This window comes from Panthera leo, chromosome B1, assembly GCF_018350215.1.
Source record: "Panthera leo isolate Ple1 chromosome B1, P.leo_Ple1_pat1.1, whole genome shotgun sequence".
Classification (NCBI taxonomy): Eukaryota; Metazoa; Chordata; class Mammalia; order Carnivora; family Felidae; genus Panthera; species Panthera leo.
Genome location: NC_056682.1, coordinates 164,953,778 through 164,977,779, shown reverse-complemented (window position 1 = coordinate 164,977,779; position 24,002 = coordinate 164,953,778). Strand labels below are relative to the sequence as shown.

Genomic DNA, 24,002 nt, shown 5'->3' with positions numbered 1-24,002 from the left:
CTTTTTTTTTTTTTTTTGGTCTGTTATTTTCCTATTCTCACTTCCCATGATGCCATGTTAAATGTTTTTTAGAAGAGTAAAGTTTACTATCTCATTGTGCATAGAGTGTGGTTATAAAAGCTACTTCTCATGTAAATTTAAGGCTCTCATTTTTAGATACTTAACATAACAACACTTTTTCTAATTGGGTTTTCAGGAAACAGATGTGGTACCAGACACCAGACTTTTGGACAAATTTAATCAGATTACACCTCAGCTTTTTACACCACTAGATGAGGCTGTCCCAAATCCACCACTGGAGACTTTGTATATCATTGACTTCTTTATTGCATTGGCAATTTGCAACACTGTAGTGGTTTCTGCTCCTAACCAACCACGACAAAAGGTAAAGTCTCTAATGCAAACAAGGATCACCTTCTAGAAGAGAACTTTGGGTTTAAATGTACTTGTACTGGCCTTGTTATGTAGATAATAATTAACACTATTACTAATGATAATAATAATAGCAGTTGACACACACCACTTAATCTGTGTTCTGGACATATGTTCTAAGTGATTTACTGGTATTAACATGTGCAATCCTCCGAACAACTTCCTAAGTTGGGTAATATTACTCCACCATTCCATTTTGCCATTGAGGTTAAGTAACTATCCTGGGGTCACAGAGCCAGTATGTGGGGGAAGCAGGATTTGAACCCATGAAGTAGGACTCAGTGCTGCTCTACTATTTTGCCTCTTGAAGGATAGCTGATGAGAACAGTTCTTGTGGAATGTGGCTGTGCTCATTTTGCAGTTTCCTTACCCAATCAAAGCTTCTTTGAGGCTTCTGAGACCTCCAACGTCATATGCACTACATCAGGCAAAATTTAAAGTATTAGATTCATTATCATGTTTCACGATAGGGTACCTTTTTTCATGTACCAGTTGGGTTAGTTCTAACTCAGTTTAAAATCCAGCACATTTATAGTGTACCAAGATTCTGCAGTTCCCACAAAAGCTAGATTTAAAAAGCCTATTTGTAGCTTAGAATTTATGTAAAAATTCACTTTCAATTAAAAAGAAAAACTTGTTTTAAAGACTGGTGATTCACCACATGCTGTGCTGTGTTCCTCGTGCGAAGAACTCTCTTCCCTTTTGCACACACCCACTTAAATTCAGTTTGCAGCACAACCCAGTTACATTTTAATTTCCCATCAGATCATCTTTTTTTGGCAAATTCAGAGGTGGTCAACTTTACCATAAAAATAACTTATTTCCAATTAAGCTTTTATCAGAAAACTGTTTTTATAAGGTTTTCAATTAGAGAGTTGCTCTTTGGAAAGTGATTATGTACTTAGAGAATAAATTACTGGATATTTTTTCCTCCTCGTGTAACAGTTTTTCTCGTGTATCTGTATCCAAAGTAGGCATCTTCTGGTGTTTTTTTGTTTGAAAATGTTGCCTTATCCCCAAAGAATAGAATATGCTGTTGTCTGAAAGAAAATCTCTAGAGCTATAAAAGCCTAAGCTTTATGATATTTTGAGGTAATGATAGACCATGACTAATAAGTTAATCAGAATCTGTCAGGAATATGAAAACCTCATCTGTGGTTGTTTCTCTTCATTTCTGAGTTGCTGATAAGTCTGAAAATTGACCAGCATAGGTGTCTCCAACTATCCAAAGATTAATAATGTTTAGGAAAACACTTCCATATTTTGGGCTTTTCAGAATGAGAAAATTTTAGGATTTAATTGGCCTTCATAATTAATATTAAACTCTAAGTTTAATCACTGATAAAAGTTGAGAGCTAGAAAAGAAAATAAGGCTACAAATTAGAAAAAAATATGTAATAGAAATTCACACTCACTGTGAATTTCTGCTAATAAGCTAATAATTTCTGCTGATAACACTTTAAGTGACTTTGTTCACTGGCCTTTTTAAAACAACAGAAAAAGTCATGGTAACAATCTTATAGAATCTGAAAAATAAAAGAGGAAAACAACCCATTTTGTTAATCTTTTAGCTTTCTTTCAGTGTTTTAAATGCATATTATCGCTCATTTGTTCTTATGTTCATACAATTTTTATTTTTATGTTGTTCACATGAATTTTATATTTGAAAGCTTTACCAATTTTACCCCATAGGCTTTATAAACTTTATTTTGTAAGGACTGTATAACATTTCAGGAAGATTTTTCTGCTTTGCTATTTTTGAATACTTAATTTGCTTATAATTTTTAAATTGCTATTGCTAGGATGTACATAATAAAGATTATGGATCACCTATATTTTAAGTTATTCGTTAGGAAAAGTTGCTTTAATATGCCCACTGCTGGCAATATTGGCATTTTATCTCTTTTGCTATTATTTGCCAAATTTCTTTCTAAATGGTTGTAGAAATTTATAGTGCCATCAACGTTAGCACATCTTTTTCATTATGGCCATTTTAATTTTTGTTAATGTTTTCTGGGACAGTTTTTTTTTTTTTTAATGTTTATTTATTTTGAGAGAGAGAGAGAGAACATGAGGAGGGAAGGGGCAGACAAAGGGAGAGAGAGAATCCCAAGCAGGCTCTGTGCTGGCAGCACGAAGCCTGATGCAGGGCTCAAACTCACAAACCTTGAGATCATGACCTGGGCTGAAATCAAGAGTCAGACACTTAACCAACTGCACTACCCAGGCACCCCTTTTCTGGGGCAGTTTTAAGTATGAAGAAGCAGGCTGCTAGTTATTTAAGGAGGGGTAATTCTTACCTTCTTTTTTCCTGGTTTGACTTCAACATGGTTATGAACTGCTTTTGACTATATGATGGAGACCCTCCCAAATTGTCTTCCCTAGATTGGACTCTCATCACTGAGTGGAATGCCTATCAAGTCCTTGGAAGAGATTAAAAACCTCTTCCAGAGATTGTCTGTGCGAAGATCAAGTTCGCCGTCACTTGCCAGTGGGAAAGAGCCATCTTCTGGGATCCCAAGTGCCTTTGCGAGCAGACTCTCTCTCTTTAGTCGAATGAAACTGGCTTCACCTGTGGAGGAAGAGGTCTCCCAAACTAGCGAGAGCCCTCGGGACTCTAGTGATTCTGCTCACCCTACGGAGACTGAGAAACAGAACTGTGATGCAGGCCTCACCGATGGCAAGGTGGAATGCTCCCCTGGACAGCCGTGGGCCTCCAGCCTGTGTTATGAGGCTGAGAGCCCAGACGAAGCGGCCTTGGTGTATGCCGCCCGGGCTTACCAATGCACTTTACGGTCCCGGACACCAGAGCAGGTCATGGTGGACTTCGCTGCTTTGGGGCCATTAACGTTTCAACTCCTGCACATCCTGCCTTTCGACTCAGTAAGAAAAAGAATGTCTGTTGTTGTTCGACACCCCCTTTCCAACCAAGTCGTGGTATACACAAAGGGTGCGGATTCTGTAATCATGGAGTTGCTCTCTGTGGCTTCCCCAGGTGAGTTCATACAGAACTGAAAGCGGGGGTATCAAGGGCTCAGAAATTCAAAGGCCACTCCAGATGGTTTTATAAAGACAAGCAAGTGGATATTTGGGGGATCAGCTGCACTTGGCAAAGTAGGGGAAGCTGCCTAGGATTTGGTGAGAAAGCATGTAAGTCTGGGGGCTATACAGACCTGGGTGCAGATCTGACCTGTGTCTTGGTAAAGTTACCTACTACTCTGTGCCTAAGTGTTCAATAAATGGGGATTATAGTACCTTTTTTGTAGGTTCCTCAGAGGTTTAATGACACGCCATATCCAGTATATGGAGAGCCTCTGTCCAGTGCCTACCAAATGGCAGGTGTTCAGTGAATGGCAGATAGCATTATTATAGTTACTGTTACTGTTGTTATTGATGGTGTGGGAATGGTGTTTGTATTAAGTTCATGGTGCTTTTCCCCAGGGAGGAAGGAACAAGGGAAAGCTTTATTCTGAGGGTCCCTTTAATTAATGCACAGTTGGGACTCAAAACTACAAGGTCTTTTGTTTGTTGTGGGGTAAGCCACCATTGTTTGTAAAACTTTGTCTTTAATTGGGCAGACTGGTGGGAATACTTGTGTTTTGTTAATTATTTCAGATGGAGGAAGTCTGGAAAAACAACAGATGATAATAAGAGAGAAAACCCAGAAACACTTGGACGACTATGCCAAACGAGGCCTACGCACGTTATGTATAGCGAAGAAGGTGAGGCTCTCAGGCGCATCGTCTTTATTCTTCCACCGTGTAGCCATCGTTTAATGACGAGCATGTGTCAAACCCTGGTCCGGATAATTGGCAAAGCCCCTGGATCATGGGCTTTCTGTTCACAGCTTCTCCCTTCCATATGTATTGGCTGCTTGGAGTTTGTTCTCCAAAGCAGTGTTTTGCTTGGAGAACAAGCCACAAGGGTACCTAAAAGTTCTGTTCTCTGAGTTCTCATGTGCTGTGTTAGAAACCAGAGTATCAATTTCCGTGTGTCATTCTGGGCTCTAGCGAATATGAAAGACGGGGGTGTACAGGTAGATCAAAGTATCAGTGCATTAATTGCCATCCATTATAATTTTTAAATACGAGGCTCTCCAGGAAGCCTGAATTGGAGACTGTAGTGAGCACCTAAGACAAATGTAGGGATCGCTCATTTCTCACCCAAATTCTAGTTCTGACGAGCTGCATTAGGGAAGCTGGGATCCATTGCAGACTCTTAGTCAATATTTAGTCACCCAGCTGCATATAGAATTAAAAGGCTGCCCCACACAAGGTTGTAAGAAAAATTGAGAGTTTCAAGATGAAAGCAAAAGGAGAGAATGCTGCCTTTTCAAGTGGAATGATCCTGTCCCTGATAAAAATGCAGCCCAATAGATGTCAGATTTTTCCTAAGTCAGATTACCTTGTGAGTGAGAATAAGTAGATAGAGAAGTTGCCTCACCCCCTCCACCTCACGTTGCTTTTTGAGAACCAAAATGTGGATTTCTCCCTCTATGGTAACCTGAAGAAAGAGGAAAATGTATCATTGGTTCCTTTTCCAGGAATTTCATTTAATATTTTAGGAAGAGTACTTCCTTGCTCCACTCATACAGCTCCCTCGCTCTTTTCACCTTTACAAATAACTAACTCCACAAACTAACCGTCGAAAGATATTAGCGGTGCTGTTGGCTATGTAATACCTCAAACTGAGCAGTCCTGACGCCACTTTCTCAACTGCACCATTAGAATCTTTCTAGATTTAACTGCCACGTGGAGACCTCTTCCAACTGCATACCCCCTGGGTTAATTAAAGAAATTAACCCACTTTCATCATGTATGATGCCTAGAATTTCCAAGAACTACTGAGCTATCGTGTCCATCCATTATCAGTGTTAAAGAAGTCTGACCATAGAGCTTGGGAAGGTTGTGACCAGGTGGTGTGAGAACCTGGCATAAGTATGTCTAGAGAGAGGAATACCGAAAACAGGTTGATGGCTTGGTATTCAGCTAGTGGTCAGTCCTGGTGGGATCCCACAAGATGATCTGGCCTGTCTTATAGCTCTTTTTACCCCCCTAGGTCATGAGTGACACTGAATACGCAGAGTGGCTGAGGAACCACTTTTTAGCAGAAACCAGCATTGACCACAGGGAAGAGTTACTCCTTGAATCTGCCATGAGGTTGGAGAACAAGCTAACTTTACTTGGTAGGTAGACTCTTGTGTTGTCTGAATGGACAATTTTGAAAAACACTGGCTCTCTCTAAGTAAGTTATTCACCAGTGGTTTTTTCCCCCCTACTTTGATCTAATAGAGTACATGGTTCTGTCTACCGTGTCCAGTCTGATCTCTACCCGGTTTCCAATTCTTTTCATTCTGTTTTCCGCTGCAGTGAACTAGACTCCATTTATGGTGGGATCAGGGTGGTCGTCCTTAAGAAGATCATTTAAAACCTTATCACTTTAACTTAGAATACCAAGTCAAATAAATATCCTGGTTCCCCCTGGTTCAAGAGGATTTCCAGCTTAAGTTTCTTGCCAGGCCTTGGATAAGGTACTTAATATGTGTTGTCTCTTTGAACCTTCACAACAAATCTCTAAATTATTTGGAGGAAACTTGGGGCACAGAGAAGCTCATTGACTTGTTCAAAGTCATACTAACAGCTGATAGAGCTGCAGAGAAACTCGGGTCTACCTAGCAACAGGGCCTGTGTGCTTTGTATGTACCTGCAACTGGACCAATGAAATTTTCTCTCTTCTCTTACTTCCTGATTGCTGGTAAAAGTAGCACAAATGACACCTCTTGTCTCAGACTGAGCTGTGTCTTGAAATCATCTGGGGCACTTTAAGATACTAGTGCAGGGCACCTGGGTGGTGCAATCGGTTAAGCATCCCACCTTGGCTCAGGTCATGATCTCAGTTTGTGAGTTTGAGCACCATGTCAGGCTCTCTGCTGACAGCACAGTACCTGCTTCAGAGCCTCCCTCTCCTCTCTCTCTGCCCTCACCCACACTCATGCACTCTCTCTCTCTCTCTCTCTATCAAAAATAAATAAACATTAAAAAAAAGTTTAAAAAGGGCACCTGGGTGGCTCAGTCGGTTAAGTGTCCGAGTTTGGCTCAGGTCATGATCTCACGGTTCATAGGTATGAGCCCCGCATTGGGCTCTATGCTGACAGCCCAGAACCTGGAACCTGCCTCAGATTCTGTGTCTCCCTCTCTCTGCTCCCCCCCCCCCCACTAGCACTCTGTCTCTCTCTCTCTCTCTCAAAAATATATAAACATTAAGAAAAATTTTTTAATAAAAAAACCTGCATCCTATTCTCAGGGATTCTGATTCAGTTCGTCTGATGTGTGACTGGGACATTGGAATTTTCAAAAGATCCCCAAGGAATGCTGAGCCAGCCAAGGTTGAGAACCACTGTCTCCGAGTCTGGACATCTAGATTCTAATCTAAGTGCTAACATAGCAAGAGACCAGTATCGGAGCTCCATTCCTCTGGTTCAGAGAAAAACAGTGATCCCACTTTGTGTCGAGCCACTAGAGTAATAGTGCTGTCCTACGTCATTTCTTTGTGACAGCATCAGTTGTATGCGTCTACCTCTCCTTGTCTGAAATTCCAAACTCAAAAACGCTCCGTGGGTTTAGTGCCAGAACTCATTTGGCTATAAAAATCAGGCCTGGTCTGATAAACTTTTGTAAGTCTTTATTTTCCTAACTAGTGTGAACATTTGAAAGTTTTCCACAGAAATATTAATATGTTTGGTTATCAGATACTTCAAAATATGATAGATGCACTATGTTACCTTCATAAAATATGAAAAATTTTGAATTCTAAAACTTACCTGGCCCTGGTTGTTTTAGCAAAAGGAATTATGGACTTATAATATCTATTTTTAATGCTGTTTCATAATATAAGCCACTTATTGGCAAGAACATTCTTTGAAAGCCTGTCCTTACCCTTGGGAGTGTCACAGAATTACAAAATCATAGAGAAAGGTTGCATAAGTAACTGAAACGAGTCCCCCTCAATTTACGGAGAGGAAAGCTAGCTACAAGGAAAACAAGTAAGTTTAATAAGCTCATTGATTCCTAAGGCTTCCCTCCCAGAATATTACTTTGTATATGATTTTGGTCTGGGTCCACACTTCTTTGAATCTCTGGAAGCTGCTGGCACAGTTTGGGTAGTTCAGGATTGGGTTGACAAACAGATACAGTTCAGTTATAGCCTAGGTGAGCTCCTACGGGCTTCAGTTTCTCACAGGCTCTGTTGCACTTTGGCTATCTTTTAGGTGCTACTGGCATTGAAGACCGTCTGCAGGAGGGAGTCCCCGAGTCTATAGAAGCCCTTCAAAAAGCTGGCATCAAGATCTGGATGCTGACAGGGGACAAGCAGGAGACAGCTGTCAACATAGCTTATGCATGCAAACTACTGGAGCCAGATGACAAGCTCTTTATCCTCAATACCCAGAGTAAAGTATGTGTAATGAGATTGAGTCTTTTTTTTTTTTTTTTTCATAGCCAAGGGAGCATTTGTGATTTGATGAATGGAAGGAGGAAAAAAAACCAATAACCATTAGCTCCTTGATAATTACTTCTTCTATCCAGCAACCTAGCTTGTGCTTGGGAAGATACCATAGTTCTTCTAAAGGCTTCATGGTTTAACATGATTCAAAGAAATTGTTGCTATAGAAAGTTGCCTTTTTATTTTCTGCTTTCACTTACCCCCCATTGGATTTCCAGGGATTTGATAAGATTTAGCCCATAATGAAAAAATATGTCAAATTCTTGGACAGGAATATACCTCTGTTTCAAGTTGAGGGGAAGTGATGATTTCTATCAGAATTAGGTGAGTAAATTGGTATTTTTATGGTTAATTCCAAAAATAGACTCTCGGGATAATTATGCCCTCTAGTGGTAATTCTTAGATAGTACTGTTGAGAATGTCAAGTTTGTAGAACTGTTTTAAGGAAAGGGAAAATTTTTTTTTTCCTTAAGGAGTTTAAGAGGTTTGGATACAGCTTATTTTTTTTTTATAATTGTCCCTGCCCCACCTCCCATTAAATTCTAACACAAATTTCTAATGCATTGAATAGGTTGTTTTGTTTTTTTTTTAATTTTCCAGTATAGTAATAACCTCTGAGATTTGTGCATGCCGCTTAATTAGCTTGGAAAACCTTTCTCCCTCCTTCCTCAAAGTCAGACTTCATCAGTGGCATCCATACTCTGCCAGCAACCCGCCTCTCAGAAATCCTCTGGAGCTTCTCATCTGGATCACATCTTGGGGCTGTCATAGGCTGCCATGTTTGGTTAGCCATGTTATTATGGTCGGGCCTCAGTCAATACCTAACCAGATCATATATTTTAAGGAAAGAGAACTTTCCTTTTCAACACAGGGTGGGTTCTCCTTGGCAGTTGGCTGTGATCCAGAGACCCATAACCACAACCTCCAGCCAGCTCCTAGTACCAGCCAGGTCTGAGCACAAGAAAATTGTCATTAGTCATTTTGGTCACTAAAATGGATGTGCCCTAAGGCTGGTAAGACCCTGGTTCATTTACTTGGTCTGCCAGTGATCAGGTATGTGACCTTGGAGAGTTTTCTTCTGGACCTTTTCCCTAACCTGTGATGTGAGAGTAACATCTATTTCATAGGGTCATTGTAGGCATTAAATGAGAAAATATAAACTATAAATTAAACATGTAGTACCTGTCAGAAAGGGTTCAATTACCATTGAAAAGGAAGTCAGTTCTTTTTATTTGATTTCAACTTTGACATTTTTATGAGCAGTAAAATCCATAGGATCATAGAGCTTATTTGTAAATACACAATTATAGTTGAAGATATTTAAAGTTACCAATTCAAGAAGTCTTTATAGAGTATCCACTGTGGACTGTTCTAAATACAAAAAATACATTTTTTTTTTAATTATCAAAAGCTGTTCCACCTATGTGAATTTTCCAGGTAACTAACAGAGCACAGTGAACACAATTTAGTTTTATGGTGACTCAGGTCCATCCATATAAAATGCCAGGCACATAGTAGGGGCTAAGTCACTATATTATTTTCATTTTTTTCCCCCATTCTCCTCCATCCATCAGGAGATGCTAAGAATTAAAAAAGAAAGATCACGGAACCTGGTTGGCCAGTTAGTGAAGAAATTGCTTCTGTGACATTCTAAGTGAGCCACCTGGAAACCAGTAGAATATCTGGTCATTTCTGTAGTGTAGTATTTCAGCTTTACAAATTTCTGTCAACTCTTGTTCCTAAATCTGCAAGTTAGATTACAGTAAATGTCGCCACTTATAAACTTTACATGGTTTCCATTCTCATAAAAGTCCTGGGTCTGTTTTTTGGGGGGGGAAAGGTTAATATAATTATATATTGGATTCTTTATTGCCTTTTGATATATAAAGGCCTTTTAGGATTCATCATTTAATTTTTAAGTTTTGTTTTTATTATTTCACTTATAATTTTTTCCTGAGATAGTAACTTTATTTTCATGCTGGTTAGAATCCATAGAAGGCTTTCTTATTCGTGATCTTTCTTGACAGTTACAACAAGGCCACAGATCAGGTAAAATTATCCTCATTTTTATAGCCTGAAACTCCAAAAGGTTGTGGTTTGTCTACTCACAGCTGATTACTTGTCAAGCATACATTTTGTATTGAATTACATATTATATAATCTATATCCATCTGTAGTTTTTCTCATTATTCGTGGAGTTAAGTTCTATACAGTTGCTGCAAATGCTGTATTAGTGAATACTGAACCAAACGTAGAATTAGGTTGCCATAAGCCTCTGGTCACAACATTGTGTCAACCAATCAATATAGAACCTCGTTCGTGCGTGTTTCTGTTTAAAAACAATTTATTGTATGTATTATAACATTGAATTTATGGCCAATCACAACCTTCTAGTACATAGGACCCCTAGACAGCACTGTGCACTTCAGCAGCGCTATGCTTGGAGGCCATTTTAAACAGTGAAATTAACAAGAAGCACAAACATACAGAAAATGTGTCACCAAACAGTGAAAAGGACACTTATTTATAGTACAGGAGCTGACATAAGATACAGCATCACCTTGTTCAGTTTCGGCTGGAGTCGTATCACGTGACTCAAAAAATTTCTATCTGTGCATGTTTACCAATGACCATGAAAGCACTACAAGTATTGATTGTGGGATTACAGATAAATTTTAGCAAGTAAGTGAATTCACAGATATGGAATCTGCAAATAATGAAAATTGAGTGTATATATATATTTCTGTAATGAAAATGTAATTTATAGAGCTAAATGCATGCTCAAATAAGAGGATAAAAATGTCTATAATCATTCTATAAACATAAAACTACAGATAATTTATGTTCACATTTTAGAGGGCTTCTACTCAAGCCTGTATTCTGTGCACCCTGAGCATACAAAGGCTGTCATTATGTATTGTATAGTATTGTAATTGTGTTTTTTCACTTAACAAATGCCTTAAGTATCATCTCATGTTAATAGACACGCTGATTTTCAATGACTCAAGGGTATGTTACCTTCTGAATATATCGTTTTAATATAACCAAACTCTAGAAGGTTTTTTAAAATAACTTTTTACTATTATGTGTTGAGCCTATAAAGGGCATATTTGATTCACCTTTGTATACTTTTCCTCAGAAGTTTTTGACATGTATGGGATCAGAGCGACATATATGGGACCTGTGAGTGAGGGGATCTCTTACGAATGAACTCTTTCAGTCTTTTTTTTCTTTTTCTTTCAGTCTTAATGTCTAAACTTAAATGCAGTGCTCGTGGATTTTGTTAGGCTCTGTCCTTAGTGGTCACTTGACACAATAATTTCTGGGTAATTTTATTGTCAGTCTTCTTGAGTAGAATCCATCCAATGAGTATTTATTGAGTGTCTGATGTGACCCTCTCTCAGGCATTGTGAAGGCTTCAAAAGTAAATTAAAAATGATATCTGTCTCCATGGTACTTCTTAACTATGTGGGGTGAAGAGAGTGGAGGGATGTGCACAGACCAAACGTGACAAGCACCACTGAAAACATCCCAACCAGAACATAAGCTCGATGAGGGCAGGGGTCTTCTTGTGTTCGTTGGCCAATCCCCAGTGCCTAGGATGTTTCCTAGTATAAAGTGGTTTCTCAATAAACCACTGTGAATGAATGAATTTTGAGTCCAAAAGAAGATAAAAATAGTAACTATTATTTTTTAAATTCTGTGTCATGCCTTACACTAGGAACTTTGCACACATTATTTCACTTCTTCTTGACAATGATGTTATAATGTGTAGACATTTGCATTTTCTGATGAGAAAGCTGAGGTTCAGAGAGGTTACATAATTTTCCTAATGTCAAGCAGATAGTAAATGGTAGAAAAAGACCAAAGAACTCTCGGGAGTCACTGTTTGAGAAGGTAAATTGTACAAATAAATAAATTCTCAGCTATTTTTAGTTGCAGAATTGGGGATGAGAGGTCTCTTCCATCCAATTAACTGATCTCCTCCCTCCTCCCTCCTCCCTCCTCCCTCCTCCCCCCCCCCACCCCGATCTCTGTGGAAAGCTGGGAGGTCTTCAAAAGTAACGGCTTGAGGAACTGCCTTTATACAGCAGTTGCTAAAGAATGACAATGATAAATTTAGCTGGGTATGGCCACCAAGGGAGCCCCAAGGCCAACTGTCTTTGCCTCTTGTTTCAAGGATGCCTGTGAGGTGCTGATGAGCACAATTTTGAAGGAACTTCAGAAGAAGAATCCAGCCTGTCCAGAGCAAGCATTGTTAAGTGAGGGCTTACACCAGTCCCCAGCCACACAGGACTCAGGGCTGCGGGCTGGACTCATCATCAATGGGAAGACCCTGGAGTTCGCCCTGCAGGAGAGTCTGCAGAAGCAGTTCCTGGAGCTGACTGCCTGCTGTCAAGCTGTGGTCTGCTGCCGAGCCACCCCCCTGCAGAAAAGCGAGGTAGTGAAGTTGGTGCGCAACCATCTCCAGGTGATGACGCTGGCCATCGGTGAGTGGGGATGGAACCGGCCGCGTGCTCCTCACTTTCATGCCACGCTAGGGGCTGATCCTTCTGTTCCGTCCTTCCTTCTGTACTTCTGTCTACCCTTCTGTCTGTCTGTCCTTTCCCTCCCCCACTTTCCTTCTCCCTTTCCTCCCTGCTTCCTCCTTATCCTCCACTCCTTCCCTTCTTGCCTTCATCACCTTTTTGACCACTTGCTTCGAACCACATGGTAGGGATGTGATGCGGAAAACAACATAGTAGGACTTTGGGTTACATGTGAGATCCCCAAATCAACTAAGTTAAGGAGGGTAAATGTACTGAATTATAAAACTGAAAAATCTAGGGGTTCTACCTTCAGAAAAGTTAAATTTAGGGACATGAACAAATCATTTATTTATTCATTCAACAAATATTTATCGAGTGCCTTCTGTATACCAGACATTTTTCTAGGCACTGGAGATAAAGGAGTATATAAATTGACAAAGTACTTTTTCCTAAGGAGCTTATATCCACTAGAAGGCATATAGTAAAAAATGAAACAAAACAAAAAAGCCATACATATATATCAGATAGTGACAAACTATTAAAAAAAATAAAGCAGAGCCGGGAGACGTAGAGCACTAGGGGAGGGAGGGGGGCTGCTAGCTTAAATGTTTTTCAGAGATAATCTCTGAAGTTTGCAGGTGGGCAGAGACTTGAAGAGAATGATCAGGGAGCCACAGAGATCTGAGGGGAGAACATTCCTGGTGAGGGCAGTGAAAGTGAAGACTGTGGGCTAAATTTGGGGTGCCTCAAGACCCAAGCAGGTTGAGCAAAGGGAAGAGTTTTCTAGGTGAGTGATGGGCAGAGAGGTGGCAGGTGGCCAAATCATGTAGGGTCCTGGAGGACGTTTTTGGCTTTTATCTGAGGAGGTAGGGAGTCTTGGGAGAACTTTGAACAGAGAAGGAAAATGATCTGCTTTAAATTTAAGAGGATCACATGGCTACTGTGTTGAGAGTAACTGTTGGATGCAAGGACATAGGTAAAGAGGCTACTGGAATGGAGAGTTGGGAGGCTACTGGAATAATTCAGGCAAAAGGTGGTGGTGGCTTGAGCCCAGATGAGACATGAAACACGGTCAGCTAATAGACATGGTTTGGAAAAAGAGCTGGTGACACATGCTGATGAATTTCATGTGTTGTATGATAGAAGGCGTTAAAGGAAACAAGAAGATTTTTGTCTCTGAGAGCAGAGGGGATGGAACCAGGAGGGCAGGGGAATCAGGAACTGGGACACATGCATCTGAAATTTGAACAGGTCCATAGAGACCTGAGCAGGGATGTGTCAGGTGGGCAGCTCGATAGGAAGTCTGGAATTTAGCAGTGAGGGATTGGCTGGAGATACAAATTGGGGAATTATAAGTCTAGATGATACTGAAGGTCTGGCTAGTAGATGCGACCACCAAAATATGAGTATAAATGGAAGAGAGAAGCTGTGTGAAATTAAGCTCTGAGATACCGCAGTGTTCAGAAATGGCAAGATGAGGACTCAGCCATCTCTTGTAGCCTCTGTTTTTACCTGGATTGCTTTCAGTCTCAGGTAGCTTCTCCCCTCAGCGTGCTTGCTGATACGGCTGCCAAAAATTCCTAGGTTTACATCCTATCGTGTTAGCAACCTGAGTGAAAAGATAGCAACTCTTTTCAAGTTGCTGGAGTAAAGAATCAGGATGAGAGTGGAATTTTGTTCAGCTGTCTTATTGAATGAACATATAAATGAGTGAATTGTTCAAGCCCCTGGATCCAGATGTTCCTGAGTCTAGAACTTCTGGATATGTCAATTACATCATTGGAGTCAGGTGCCCATCTCTGAGCCAATCACCAATCATCATCTCTGAGCCAGGAAACAGATGATGCTAATTGTCTAGATCTGGGTGAGTTGCCGTCCTACATCTGGGGTTTTCGGTTCATCCCTAATAAACCACATGGACTCAAAGTTCCCAAGCAAAATCAGGATACTGTTACCAGAAAACAGTGAATGATCAGTGGGCATTTGGGGACAACAAATGGTCATTACCAACAGGAATGTAATACTTCCCCTAAGAAGCTGCCAGTGTGTGGGGCACCTGGGTGGCTCAGTCGGTTGAGCGTCCGACTTCGGCTCAGGTCATGATCTCACGGTCCGTGAGTTCGAGCCCCGCGTCAGGCTCTGTGCTGACAGCTCAGAGCCTGGAGCCTGTTTCAGATTCTGTGTTTCCCTCTCTCTCTGACCCTCCCCCCGTTCATGCTGTCTCTCCCTGTCTCAAAAATAAATAAACGTTAAAAAAAATTAAAAAAAAAAAAAAGAAGCTGCCAGTGTGTTGGGGAGACCAAGAAATATGTAGCAGTCGTAATATCATATGATAGAGAAACGCAGGGTGGTGCCGGAGTCTAAGGAAGAGGCATCTGACCTAAAGGGAGGATGAGAAGGATTTCCCAGAGGAACTGACCTCTAAGCTGAGGGCAAGAGCAATTGAAATCCAGCCACGTGAGGTGGGGGTGGTGAGGGCAGTGTTACAGGATACGGAAACTGCATGAGCGGTGGCTGGAAGGAGCAGGGATATCTGGAAAATTGAAAGTAAAGTGAGTGGCATGGAAAAAGGGGAGATAAGTCCAGAAAGGTTGCCTTAGCGTGAAGGATTTTTAAGGATTTTAAGTGTCGAATTTGGAATCCTTCCTCATGGCAGTGGGATGCCGCACTTCATTTCTCTTTAACTGGCTTCCCGGTCATTTGCAGACATAGGATCAATGTTGAAGGATTTGTTTGCTTGGGTGGTCGCTGTTGCTTTGCAAAAAGTCTGTATCTTTTCTTTACCCTTCATACGTTTATCAGCTTTTCTTCTGTCCCCTGAAGGTGATGGTGCCAACGATGTCAGCATGATACAGGTGGCAGACATTGGGATGGGGATCTCCGGTCAAGAAGGCATGCAGGTGAGTGGATACCGTCCACCCATGTGCCACAGACTTCACCTGCCCACTCCAGGGCAACGTACTTTCACAGTAAAATCTCTGTTGTAGAGTGAGGCTGGCTGTGGCTCGATCAGGAGTGGGAGGCAGGGAGACAGGGAGTTGGTCTCTGCATTCATTCGTTATCTACTGTGTGGGTGTTAGGGTATTTTCCTGGGTAATTTTAACCATGTGGTTCCCTTGTTCAGTTTAAAACATATAGCTCATCGGGGCCCCTGGGTGGCTCAGTGGGTTAAACGTCCGACTTTGGCTCAGGTCATGATCTTGTGGTCTGTGAGTTTGAGCCCGTCATCGAGCTCTGTGCTGACATCTTGGAGCCTGGAGCCTGCTTCAGATTCTGTGTCTCCCCCTCTCTCTGCCCCTCCCATGCTCATGCTCTGTCTTTCAATAATAAATAAATGTTAAAAAAAATTTTTTAAATATAGTTCATCTAGAACATAAAAATATATATATTTAGCCCTGCAATAGCTGTGCGACTTTTTTTTAATTTTAAAGATATTTTCTTATGGTTTTATTTTATTTTTTTAATTTAAATTCAAGTTAATCAGCATGCACTGTAGTCTTGGCCTCAAGAGTAGAACCCAGTGATTCGTCTCTTATATATCCAGTGGCATATCCAGTGGGATCCAGTGTGTATCCCAAAAATTGCCCTCCTTAATGCCCATCACCCCATTAGCTTATCCCCCCACTCACCTCCCCTCCAGCAGCCCTCAGTTTATTCTAGCTGTGTGACTTTTGACACTGGTGAGAGCTACTAAGGATTTGAATAAAAGACCTACAGACCTAAAGAGGAAGGGAGGGAGATAATATTTGAGAATGAGGGAGGGGGGGTGCTCTTTGTGTGTGTGTGTGTGTGTGTGTGTGTGTGTGTGTGTGTACACGTGTGAATATTAGATAGTGTTTTAGGCACAAAATTCAGATAAAATCTTGTCCAAAGACTGCTTTTCATGTATGGAGCAAATGCTGTTAGAGAAAGATAGGATAGAGGCTTAGGGTTTCCAGAGAATTGTAAATTATGACATTCTCTCCAACAGTTGAGAAATTCAGTGATCTCTTTGCCTGGCACATTATACATTGTTACATAGTGTCAAGACTACATTACTTTTAATATTCTTCCCAGTGAGGGAGAAGCAGATGCATATTGTGATGCATGGCATTCTTGCTATGGGAGCTGCTTTCCAGAAAAGTACATTTGCTGAAATTGGGTCGAGTGGTAACCAAAGAGAAGTCTTGTTTCATGTGACCAGACTGGAAAGCTGAATAGTAACTCCAGGCAGACCATCAAGTCTCTGTGTTCATGAGTTTTGTTTGTTTCAGTTTGGTTTGGCTTCGTCTGGTCTGCGTGTAACGTTTAAACAACACATCGGACCAGTTGGAGCCTGATGATGGTCAGGCTGCCATGCTGTGTCTGTCTTAACACATTTGATTGCTCAGGGTGGCATTCTCTCCCCCTTGTCTCTGCAGGCTGTGATGGCCAGTGATTTTGCCATTTCTCAGTTCAAGCATCTCAGCAAGCTCCTCCTTGTCCACGGGCACTGGTGCTATACACGGCTTTCCAACATGATTCTGTATTTTTTCTACAAGAACGTGGTACGTAGCTCCAGACAATCTGTCCCTTCCCCCTTTACACTTTCTTATTCTGCTAGCATAAGGGATGAGGAGGAAATGCCCCCACGTTAAGCGGCTCTGCTTGCTGATGTTTGGGGAGCCGCCAGGAGCACTCCTGCTGCCTTACCAGAAATAATCTGCGAATGTGCTCCGTTTCAGCTGCTGACAGCAAATCGCTAGCCTTGTCCGTCTGCTGGCGTTTTCTATTCCCTATGCTTCTAAATTCAATTAAGTCCTGTCTGGTTCATTTAAGACCTAATTTTTGACCTTCCATGAAAAGGTAGTGACAAGCAGAATTATGAAATGTTTAATGCCGTCTGTCAGTAGAGAATGAAAATGTTTGCTTCCATTTTACAGAAGATACCAAAAAATACCTGGGGTCCTCAAACCGATGTCCCATGTTGTATGTGGAAGACACAGATGCCAGGGACAACCCAGTTATCATGCCTTAGCCTGTAGCTGGCTAACACTCAGAAATGAAGAATTCTCTGGCAAACCTGTAAAATGTATTTGTGGTTGAGAGTTATTTGATGGCCAAGGAACTTAATTTTGATTATATAGCTCCTAAAGGGGCAGAATTTAATGAGAATCCGAGCTTCTGATCTTTGACATACCATTTAAATTTCAGTCTCCTCCTTTATAAGATCGTGGTGACCTCAGATTGCTTCGCTTCACTTAAGTTCCTTCCAGGCAGAGTGATTATGTAAATTTGTCATGATTTTTAGACTAAATTTATTCCTAGCCTTCAAAAAGTCCATAGGCAGTGCATTAATAGTAAACATAAATTTACATCACTCTATTGAAATACCACCGTTAGGAAAAAAATAACTTCAGTAGGTCATTTTTCAGATACTCCAGATGTGTAATTTAGATCCATGTATCTGTGTGTGTGTGTCTGTCTGTTGGTCAGCAGAACATTTTTTTTTTCTTTTGTCCTGTAGCACAATTAGCTTTTTTAAAATTCTGGGACTTAATGCTCACTGACTTCTAGGGAGGAACTGCCTTCCCAAGTTTTTTTTTAAATACTTTTGCATTTTTTTTTGCTCGGAGCTTGGAGCCTGCTTCGGGTTCTGTGTCTCCTTCGCTCTCTGCCCCTCCCCTGCTTGTGCTCTCACTCTGTGTCTCAAAAATAAATAAATGTAAAAAAAAAAAAAAATGGTAAATAGTTTTGCATTTTCCTACCTTCTCCTCTTGTGGTGCAGCTCCTCTTTCCCCATAAAGCCCAGATTAAACCCAAGGGTTAAGAAACACTACTGTCAGAAAGAGAGGTGACATATATTTTCAGAGAGTGGGGCAGTGTTTATTAGTAGAGACTGTCACCAGGGAACAAAGACGGAACAGAGACGGAAAGGCGTCTTTCTGCTGTGGAACCCTTGATGGCCATTCCCACTGATAACCTCACAATTTATCTCTACCTCTTTTGTATCTAGCAAAACACTGAATGCTTTGTAAACTACGGAGAAAAAGGCCCAGTACCAGAAGACATTCAAGTAACGTATGTTTCTGAGACTGTGGTTCTTGGATCTGAGGAAACTTTTGAGATACTGATGAAGACTATGAATTCACTCCCCAAAACACATGTACCAAATTAATACATTTTCAGGAGCAGGGTGTGGTGTGTGTCCATAGACCCTAGACTTAAGGATTATTCTAAGGATTGTGGCCCCTACCCTAAAGTATTCTAGTGTGTCTAGAATGCCAACAATAACATCTCAATATGTTTAAGGCACTCTACAGGTCATGGGTACTTTCTGAGTTGATCTTGATATCAAGCTCTGAGGTGGTGTAATTCTCATTTTTCAGATGAGGAAACCAAAAATTCAGAGGCGTTGGGAAAATGGCTTAAAGTGAAAAGAGCAATATGAAATGTCCTCAGGCCTTGAAGAGGACCCCTAAATCTCGGTCCAGTGCCCTTTCCTGTGGCCTGCCTTGCTTGAGGGCACAGAACTTTTGCCATAGTGGACTTAGTTCGTCTGAGAAAAATATTGGAGGAAACATCGTAGGATGTATGTGTCTAGCCTCTAGGGTGATGACCTGTCCTGATTTGCTGGGGGCTATCTCAGTTTTAGCAGTGAGAGTCCCTGTCCTGGGAAACTCCTCAGTCCAAAACTAAGTGGGATGGTTGGCTACCCTGCTGGCACCACTAAACACATAATTTTAAACCATGAAAGCAAGAGAATGAATATTTGTTGTGTGCATGCTTCATACCAGGCACTGGGCTAGGGTCTCTTCATGTAGAAGAGATTCTTCAGTTTGAAAACTGGCTCTGCTGCTTACCAGCCAGGTAACTCTGTGCAAATTCCTCAGCCTCTCTCTGCCTCAGTTTCCTTGTCTGTAAAATAGGACACTAATAATTCCCAAGTTGTTAGGAAGGTTGAGCAAATTATTTGTAAAGCTCTTAGAACAGTGCTAGGACCACACAATAAGTGGCATGTGTGTGTTTACGTGTGTATGTAAGTACGTGTGCATGTGTATGTGTTTCACTTAAATAAAACATTTACCTAAAAGGGACGCCAAGGTAAGTTGTGGTCTTCCATTCTGTAAGTGAGGGAACTACACCGAGGGAGAGGCGGAGATTGCACAGCTGAAAATGGCAGCATGTGGCTGGTGTGGTGACGGCACACCTTGCTGTTTCTAAGATGCAAATGTCGCTCTTTGTGTCCGTAGGCCTATGTGAACCTCCTTTTCTGGTACCAGTTCTTTTGTGGATTTTCAGGAACATCCATGACTGACTACTGGGTTTTGATCTTGTTCAACCTCCTTTTCACTTCCGCTCCTCCTGTCATTTATGGTGTTTTGGAGAAAGATGTGTCTGCAGAGACCCTCATGCAACTGCCCGAACTTTACAAGAGTGGTCAGAAATCAGAGGTAGGTGCTAAAGCAAAAATGCTTGGACCAGTGCACATCCGTTGTCAAAGCCAGGGCATTTTCCAGTCAGCGCAGCTCAAATATTGTGGTACATTCAGGACTACTTAAAACAATTTGAATTAGGGGGCGCCTGGGTGGCTCAGCCGGTTGGGCATCCAACTGTTGATTTCGGCTCATGTCATGATCTCACGGTTTATGGGATCCAGGCCCACATAAAGTTCTGTGCTGACAGCATGGAGCCTGCTTAGGATTCTCTCTCCCTCTCTCTCTGCCCTCCCCCGATTGTGCACATGCCCGTGTGCTTTCTCTCTCTCTCTCTCTCTCTCTCTCTCTCTCTCTTTTAAACGTTATTTAATGTTTAAATAAACATTAAAAAAAAACCTATTTGGATTATATGGTTGTTTCAGAAGATCTCTGCTAACAGAGATAACAGGAAGATATTAAGTTACTTGCTTCTGAGATGAACAGAGGTAAAACTATGAAAAGTCTTAGGTACTTATATGAAGAAATCTGGTGTTTAGACCTCATAGCTAATAATGTCTAGTATTTGTGGGGCGACTGGGTGGCTCGGTTGGTTGAGTGGCCGACGTCGGCTCAGGTCATGATCTTGTGGTCCATGAGTTCGAGCCCCACATCGGGCTCTGTGCTGCCAGCCTGCAGCCTGCTTTGGATTCTGTGTCTCCCTCTCTCTCTGCTCCTCCCCTGCTTGTGCTCTATCTCTCTCTGTCTCTCAAAAATAAATAAATGTTAAAAAAATTTTTTTTTAAATAATGTCTAGTATTTGCTAAACCTCACTGTGCCGTCTCTTGTGCAAACTACTGAACATTCCATCTCATTTATCTCCACAAAACATGTTGATGGAGAACCTCAAAAATCTTGCAGCTGAACAAATGGCAGAGCCAGGATGTGACTCCTTCTTAGTCTGGTTCCAAAGCCAAAATCAAATTCTTCATGTTCTACTGTCATGCAAAATAGTGGCTTGTTCTGAATGGCTCCCTCTACTTAAAACCATGCCCCGCCTCTACTTAATTGATCTTCGTGCTGTCAGTCTACTGATGGATCATTTATGTATGTCCCCACTTTCCAATCTTCTCTCACTGCCCTCATTGCCTCCCACCCAGAATATTGTGGTTGCTGATTAACTGGGCTAGCTGTCTCAGAACTCTTTTCTTTCTTTTTTCTTTTTTATTTTAGAGAGAGAGAGTGCATGAGCAGGGAAGAGGGGCGGAGGGAGAGAGAGAATCTTTTTTTTTTTTTTAAAGTGTATTTATTTATTTTGAGAGAACACAAACTGGGGAGGGGCAGAGAGAGAGGGAGAGAATCCCAAGCAGGCTCCACACTGTCAGCATGGAGCTCAGTGGTGGGGCTCGATCCCACTACCCTGGGATCATGACCTGAGCTTAGATCAAGAGTCGGGTGCTCAACCGACCAAGCCCCCCAGGCCCTCCAAAACTCTTTTCTTTCTAATTTCTCTTCTACAAAATTAATAGTAATTAATGTAGCACTTATGAACATTTTTGTAATGCCTCCTGTATGCCAGGCACTAAGTCCTTAATATATATAAATCTAACCTCAAAATGACCCTATAAGTAAGTGCTGTCTTTATCCACACTGTAGGTGAGGAAGGTCAGGCACAAGAAGGTCCCTTCAGTAATCTGCCATGTCACAGTGTTCATGGGTGGTACAGGTGAACTCTGGATCTCTAGCCCGTCCTGTCCACCATTATGCTATGTGGCAGAAAGAACACTGATGCTGTCTTCAGTCCTTGGGTCACCCCCTGCCTCCACATGCTATTTAATGCCAAGAATCCAAAGTGCTTTCACAGGTGCATTGTCAGGATCACAGGGACTGAGGCGGGCCAGGAGCCTGTAGACACCTGTAAGTGGGCAAAGCTGAGGGGTCCATGTAGTCAGATAGTCTGTCTTGAAAGGAAGACTCTGTTACTCAAAACTCTTTCAGTTGCAAATGACAGAAACCAACTCGAACTGGCTTAATAAAAAAGGGAAGTTTATTGGCTTAATAAACTTTTGCATAGCTGCAAAATCCACAGGTAATGATGACAGAACACTGTTACTCTTAAAGCAACTCTAAATGTCCAGGTTAGGACTCACTGGCCTAGCTTGAGTCTCATGCCTTTTCGTTTTCTCCTTGACCAAGGCTGGGACAGTTATCATTTGTGAGGACAGAGCTGAATCACATGGACAGGATTGGAAAGAAGGGTGTCCTATGGAAGTACTGGACAGACAAAAATCAGACCCACCATAAGAAATCTCTGTGTTGTGCTTCACCCACTGTTCTAAAGACACTGACCCAGATCAGTTAGAAATAATGCTGAGTTTATGTTTAAATTCTGAGTGTTGAAATTCTGGTTCTGTGCTGTGTGACCGTGGTAAATTATTTAACTTGCTTGCATTTCTGTTTCTTTATAGAGATGGTATGAGGATTGAGGAAGATAAAAAGTTCCATCCACATGAAGCTCTCAGTATTGTTATTTTTACTCTCCAGAATTAACCAGAAATTTGAGGAAATCTCAAATGTAAAATATGTTTATTTTCCTCAGTCTAACTTTATCCTGACTTGAACTTCCTTTCCAGGCTGGGGAGTAAGTTAATGTCCACAGGCTACCTGCAGTAGGCAACACAGAGAAGTCACACGTTCATCTTTCAGGGCAGAAGAAATCCTCATAATCCTTTAATACCATCCAATCCATTTGGATCAATTTGCTAAATAGGGTTTTCCTAAAGGAATCCAGTCTGACTTAAAGTTCAAGGCCAGGATGCAGGAATGTATGGTTGATATTAATGAAGCTTGTCCTGTACCCCCTACCTAAATTAAATTCCAAGTCCATTGGGGAAAGAGAGGTGAGGGGGGAACGTTCAAAATTTTTGTAGCTGACATTTTAAAAGCCCATTTGTACAGACTTTGGTTGGTTCTTGCCCTTGGAAGAGTTGAGGTCATTGTTTCCTATTGTTAAACCCTGTTATCAATCCTTTGCACACATTGTTCTATTGAGTTGGCCAGTTTTATAATACATGGTAATAGCAGGAGGATTCCCAGCATGTGGCTATTGATAGAAGGTCATTGATTTCATTGAGTTTACCTTCCAGAGGAGTTGTCCTTTCTTTGAACTTGGTCTTCAAATGAATTCTATTTTATGCTTGAGCCAGTTCCTGCCTTCAGCATCATGAAATATACTCTCCAAGGTTTCAGAATCTTCCCCTGAAGGAGATGATGTGGAGGACTGTAGCAGAGGCTTCCCTTCCAAGAAACAGTCATCTGTTAACCATCTCTCATCACCCACACAGTCATCTTTTCTGGCTTGGACTTCATGTCCACATTTTCCCTTTCGGTTTCCAAGAGATCCGATGAGTTCATCTCTTTAGCCTCTCATTCATCTTTTACCCTTCTCTACTTCCCAAGTCCCCTTACTCACGTGACTGCTGTGGAGTAATTGTGCTTTTACCTTATTTGCGCTAGGATTTTTGAGCAACTTCCATTCATCCAGAAGCATGAAGTTACATTTTAGCTTATCCCCAAATTGTTCTCTCTTGTCTAGTGACATTTTGGTTGCCCCTTTGGTTCTGCTGCATTCTCTTCTATCATTTGATTGTGCTTCTCCTTAGATTTTACGGACATTTGGATGATGAAAGGCCGGTAGAATATCCTATCATTTTTAAGGAGGAAATAGTAAAAGACACACAAGGAAAAGGAACAGGACAGTGTAATAAAAGGAACAATAATAGTAATAAGATCAGAAACAATAAATCCTCATTGTTTTGATTTTCCAGAGGACAAAGAGATCCTTTTAAAAAAGGATAGATTTTAAAACTCTAAGTGTAGTCTATTGAAGAATAAAAGAGTGTATATGGAGAATTTGTGTATTTCTAAAACTTTGTTATTTAGAAGACATTGGTTATTTTCAAGGAAATTTCAGCCTTTTCGTATTTGGAAGGAAATGAGAATGAGAACATGTTAAGAAAAGAGACTAGGGCAGGGATATAATACATGTGTTGCCATTTTTGTCCATGGCAGACATCACTGATAGACCATAGCACTCTATTGTTCCTCCTGGGTCTGAATGCAGCCTCAGAATCATTCTGCACACACATCAACATTCAGTCAGAGGTGG

General features: G+C 41.2%; 1 protein-coding gene across 2 annotated transcripts in view; it reads left to right on the top strand.

The window, feature by feature from the left end:
• ATP10D (ATPase phospholipid transporting 10D (putative)) overlaps nt 1-24,002 on the top strand; it is a 107,413-nt gene that overhangs the window by 69,802 nt on the left and 13,609 nt on the right. For both annotated transcript variants that reach the window (XM_042936451.1, XM_042936453.1), the window contains 9 exons: nt 197-385; nt 2,818-3,427; nt 4,048-4,154; nt 5,491-5,617; nt 7,700-7,884; nt 12,113-12,422; nt 15,285-15,361; nt 16,862-16,987; nt 19,673-19,873. In XM_042936451.1, coding sequence (XP_042792385.1) covers nt 197-385; nt 2,818-3,427; nt 4,048-4,154; nt 5,491-5,617; nt 7,700-7,884; nt 12,113-12,422; nt 15,285-15,361; nt 16,862-16,987; nt 19,673-19,873 — 1,932 coding nt within the window. The remainder of the gene's footprint in view (nt 1-196; nt 386-2,817; nt 3,428-4,047; nt 4,155-5,490; nt 5,618-7,699; nt 7,885-12,112; nt 12,423-15,284; nt 15,362-16,861; nt 16,988-19,672; nt 19,874-24,002) is intronic.